We start from the raw sequence: 5538 nt of genomic DNA, 5'->3' as shown, positions 1-5538 counted from the left end.
CGGAGCTGCCCGATACGGCCGTGCACGCAGCACGGAGCTGTACCTGCCGGCCTTTTCTTTTCTGTGAATGAGGCCTTAGCAAGCTCCATGTTATAACCCCCTCAATACCAGCATGTTTCTTCATTTCTAAAAAATTGTGGCGAAAATGAGGTCACCTCGGGGTGTCTACTTTCCAAAAAGGGGTCATGTGGCAGGTTTTTCGTACTGACCTAACATTTATATATGCTATGTTTTATGGACAATGGACCTGCATAGGACATGATGATGTTGGCAAGGCCTAGGGAAGAAAGGCTGTTGGGACCAGCCTAGCAGCCCGGGGGGAGCTGGCTGGACCAAGGATCAGGTAAGTATATCTGCTTTATTTGTGTCCCCTAGACAAAATGAGCACTTAACCCTTGCAGTGCAGAGGTAGCCCTACTGCAAAGGTACGTTTTTTATTATTAGCCAGAGTTTTGTATCAGAAGAGGCTGAGCTTAAAGGGGACAGAGCACACTGCACATATGCTGGTCGGGACGCTGAACAGAGCTGGAGCCAGAACCCCACGTAAACCCCCAGGACCCCCCTTCACCCACAACCACACCCCTACCACTGAACATGCATCATCAGCACCCCCATCCCTGCCTCAGGTGGCAAAAAGTCTAGGGACACCTGTGCTTGGGGTGCCCTGCAGCTTACATGGACAGAGGAGGACCACCTGCCATGGGTTTTTGTAGTCAGACCACCCATGGCCCTAAGGTATGACATGCAAAAGGAGCATTTTCTATTTTTTAAAGCGGAACAGTGATGCAGAGTATACTGGAATACATGGGGTCTTTTGGGGGGAAATGTGCATAAAGGTGAAACAACCCTTTAAATACCACCTTAAGCTCTATCTGAAAGAAATATAAATAAAATATATTATATATATATAGATATATATATATCTATATATATCTATATATAATTATTTTGGGTAGAGTGTTGCATGATGGAATACATTTTAAATTATCACAGCAATAAAAAGTGAAAAATGTCCTTGCCATAAAGGGGTATGTACAAGATTGAACTGAGGTGGTTAAATATTAAAACTTGGAGTGTAGGGACAACATTAGCGCATGTACGTCATTGTGAATGAATGGCCCATCGCCTCATCTTCTCTTGAAGTTGTAATGCGAAGCGAAAAATAGTCTTCTCCCGGCTATGTGAGGCGGACTGGAACACGTGACCATGGCAATTGCCAGCCACAGAGGGCAGTGCACCGCTCCCACCAGCTCTATGACTAGCGCTCCCAGCTCTTTCTCTCGCTGTCGGAAGTATTGCAGGACCAGGGGCGGGGCTTTGTTTTATTTACACATGCCTTTGCTATGGCACCCCCGTACAGGAAGGTGGTGAGTCCAGCATCGGTTTCCATGTAGAGCTGTGTACTGGGGAGAGCCGGGTACTGTGAGGGGAGGATGTCGTTCTTCAGGGAGATGGGGCTAGCCGCTGCCCTTCTGGCTGCTACTGGAGGAGCGGCAGTTGCTACATGGAACTACTTCACTGCCAAGAGAAGAAAGGAAACAGGGCAGGACTGTAACCCAGAAGAGGAGGATAGGACGGCCGAACTGCAGCACGAGAAGACACATGAACCCTCCATAGTGCCTCATTCCAGCCCAGGCTCTATGAAAGGTGTACATAAAGACATATCAGAGAAGGGAGAGCAGGCAACAGGGCCAGGCACACTGTCAGTACCAGTCCATAACAAGAGAGCAGACAGTGCATACAGTGTACAGGAAGAGAACAGAGCACACACACAGGGATCAGCAGTGCAAGTGAAAGGACAGAGAGCAGACATTACATACACAGTACAGGATGATAGATCACAGAAAGAGAGATCAGCAGTGCAGGTGGAAGGACAGAGAGCCGACTTTACATACACAGTACAGGATGATAGATCACAGCCAGAGAGAGTAAACAGTGCATACACAGTACAGGATGATAGGATATCACAGCGAGAGAGATCAGCAGTGCAGGTGAAAGGAGAGAGAGCAGAGAGTACAAATATAGTGCATGGAGATAGATCACAGCCAGAGAAAGCAGACAGGGCCCACACAGTGCATGAAGACAAGAGAGCACAGCCAGAGAAAGCAGACAGTGCCCGCACAGTGCATGAAGACAAGAAAGCACAGCCGGAGAAAGCAGACAGTGCCCACACAGTGCATGAAGACAAGAGAGCACAGCCGGAGAAAGCAGACAGTGCCCACACAGTGCATGAAGACAAGAGAGCACAGCCAGAGAAAGCAGACAGCACCCACACAGTACGTGAAGACAAGAGAGCACAGCCAGAGAAAGCAGACAGCACCCACACAGTGCATGAAGACAAGAGAGTGCAGCCAGAGAAAGCAGACAGTGCCCACACAGTGCATGAAGACAAGAGAGTGCAGCCAGAGAAAGCAGACAGTGCCCACACAGTGCATGAAGACAAGAGAGCGCAGCCAGCTAAAGCAGACAGTGCCCACACAGTGCATGAAGAAAAGAGAGCGCAGCCAGCTAAAGCAGACAGTGCCCACACAATACAGGATGATAAAGAGAGATCAGCAGTGCAGGTGGAAGGAGAGAGAGCCAACAGTGCATACACAGTGCAGGAGAACAGGATAGCGGAGCTTCTTGCATCACCTATGGAGCCACCTGTCATAAAGGAGCCCAGTGACAGCGACATTTGCACAGAAATACAACCTCAGGTAAGAACTCTCGAAGATAAACAACCTTTATTTCCTTCCTGTTTTGTAAACTTCATTCTAAATGCTTGTGTTGATTGTATAAGTGAAACACGCTTAAAGGAGAACTATGGAGTCAGTGTTTTTCCCCATAGTTCTCCTTAGGGTAACGGGAGGACACAAACTAGCGTCCTCCCGTCACCCTAGGCTCAGTATACTGAGACGCCGGAGCGGATCCCGACATCGATGTCTGGAACCGCCCAGCTGCGTGACTGACAGCTGGCTCTGCCTATCTAGCGGCAGAGCCAGCTGTACCCTCCCCCGTCCGTTCCTCCAGTCAGCGCTGGCGGAGCGGGAAGAGGGGAATCCAGGCCCTCCCCTGTCACGGCAGAGAGCCGTGACAGGATCGAGAGGTGAGGGAACCCAGTATGTGTTCGCTCACCTCCCGATCTACTGAGCCGACCTGTGACAGTCTCATTGTCACAGGTCGGCTAGAACTATGAGGTGAGTGAAAAGCACTCACCTCATAGTTCTCCTTTTAAAGGTGAATTATGGGGTGAGTGAACTGCACTCATACCCATAGTTAGAGCTGACGTGTGACACTGAAGCTGTCACATGTCGGCTGTATAGATCAAGAACTGAGCGATCACATACCGCTGATCACATACCACAATCTTCACCCTGCAGAGTGCAGCAACTGTCAGTCACCGCTCCACGCAGGGATTCCCCTCTCCTTCCTTTGGTGCTGGCCTCTAGGGAGACAGATCCAGCTGTCAATCAATTAGCGAGTTGATCCCGACCATATTGTCAGGATCTGTCCCAACTGCAGCACGGCTCTGTGGCCCGCTATATGCTAAATTTTGGATCGCAGGAGGACATTAGTAAATGTCCATTTGTAAATATCCTCCTGTGACCCTAAAAAGAACTATGGCCAAAAAAGCTTTGGCCATAGTTCTCTTTTAAGCTGGCTGGCAATTTCCGCTGAGTCTTCCGGACTTAGCCAAAATTCAATCCGTGTGTGGTTAGTGTCAAGACCTCCATTCGTCAAAAGTTGATTTCTCAAACACTTGTCCAATGAGCCAGTTAAAAAATTCAAGGCCGAATAGTGAGTGCAGCCAACCGGCTACAGTCGCTGTCCCTGTATTCTGACAGCAGGACACCCACGGCTGTCAGAGTACAATAGACCTGTAGGCGGAATTCAAAAGTTTGCCCTCTTTCAGCCCGTGGGGCTGAATGAGAAATAAGTCACAGCACATGTGAACTGGCCATTGACAGTCCCAAGAGAATAATGCAACCTTTCAGTAATTTTACAAGTCTGCAATAATTGTAATAACTGTATAATTTTTCAAAAACTCTCCATCTTTTATCATTAAAGGAGAACTATGGGGTTCTATCTTTTCTTTATTAATGCATTCCTTAGGCTAAATAAGTACATTATGTAATTTACTCTAATTAGCCAAAATGCACAGTAAGGCTGTAAACCCTTATTTAAGGTGGTGGGCGGGGCTAAGCACCGCAATGAGGAGACATCCCGACGTATCTGACGGGATCCTCCCCACTGATCTTCCTCACTGTGACTGACAGTAATTCTTGAGAGCTGCTGCGCGTCCACGAATATATGGACATGCGCAGCAGCTCTCTCCTTACCTGCACGTCACCGTGTGCCAGCCGGGCTCCTTCCCCCCCCTCTCTCTCTCTCTCCCTGCCCTGTGTGACACTGACATACTAAAATGACCGTGGATCGCTGATGACAGAGGGGAAGGAGCCCTCTCTCTCTCTTCAGCATTTACTACAAATGGGAACGTCCATATATGTTGTAAATGATGTCACTGGAGATCCCTGCAGGTTGGATGCTTGCCAGTCTGCAGGGATCCCCAGTGACATAATTCACCATATATGGACTTGCCCATTTGTAGTAAATGCTGAAGAGAGAGAGAGGGCTCCTTCCCCTCTCTCATCAGCGATCCCCAGTGAATTGAGGATGTCAGCGTTACACAGGGCAGGGAGAGAGAGGGAGGGGAAGGAGCCTTATCTCTCTCCATCATTTACCACATATGGGCAAGTTCATATATGATGAATGATGTCACTGGGGATCCCTGCTGATCGGATGCTTGCCAGCCTGCAGGGATACCCAGTGACATCATTCACCATATATGGACTTGCCCATTTCTGGTAAATGATGGAGAGAGGGATGGCTCTTTATCCTCTCTCTCTCCCCCTGTGTTATGCTGACATCCTAATTACTGGGGATCGCTGATGAGAGAGGGGAAAGAGCACTGAATATGCAGGGAGGCTGAGTCCGTCTCTTGCTGCTGCCTTCTCACTTCAGACTCCGCCTCCCGCTCACAAATGCCAGCGTGCACGAGCTGACAAAACACAGCTGTGCACGATGAGAGGAAGCGCGGCCACAGCAATGAGATCATTTGAAAAAAAAGCCGTGGGCGGCCTGGATCAAATGTTAACGCCCCCTAAGAAGAAAGGAGCTTGGAGCAGGGTTGAAGACGGCCATTTACTACAGGTTTTGAGGGTTTTATCTGTGATGTGCTGCGACTTTAGAAAAAAGGAACGATGCTACTACAATCAAGGTAAGGGGTATTTTGATTTGCCCTTAAGTCATATTTCTCCTTTAAGAAGCTGTGCTTGAGCTCCTGCAGTGTGACTTTGCCTATGCTTAGATGATGTGAAAGCATTTCCTCTGTCTCCTCTCCTGCAGTTAAGGTGCCCATACACCTTACGACCCTCGCCAGACTTTTGTCTGGCGATGGTCGTATGCTTATTGAAAGCTCGTACGATCTGCCCACCTTGGACGGGCAGATCGTACTTGCGATCATCGAAAGCCCGCCCCGCTGAGGGGCGGGCTTCC

The 5538-nt window shown here is 49.0% G+C and overlaps 1 protein-coding gene across 1 annotated transcript in view; it reads left to right on the top strand.

The window, feature by feature from the left end:
* The first annotated feature begins 1746 nt into the window (after positions 1 to 1746).
* Positions 1747 to 5538, top strand: part of ARL9 (ADP ribosylation factor like GTPase 9) — a 29827-nt gene continuing 26035 nt past the window's right edge. Inside the window, exons 1-2 of the mRNA XM_018563364.1 lie at positions 1747 to 1991; positions 2565 to 2699. Coding sequence (XP_018418866.1) covers positions 2637 to 2699 — 63 coding nt within the window. The 5' untranslated portion in view covers positions 1747 to 1991; positions 2565 to 2636. The remainder of the gene's footprint in view (positions 1992 to 2564; positions 2700 to 5538) is intronic.

The sequence above is a fragment of the Nanorana parkeri genome, unplaced genomic scaffold (assembly GCF_000935625.1).
Source record: "Nanorana parkeri isolate BGI_ZX_2015 unplaced genomic scaffold, ASM93562v1 scaffold659, whole genome shotgun sequence".
Taxonomy (NCBI): domain Eukaryota; kingdom Metazoa; phylum Chordata; class Amphibia; order Anura; family Dicroglossidae; genus Nanorana; species Nanorana parkeri.
Note: the sequence above shows the minus strand (reverse complement) of the source record. Positions and strands in the feature narration are given on the sequence as shown.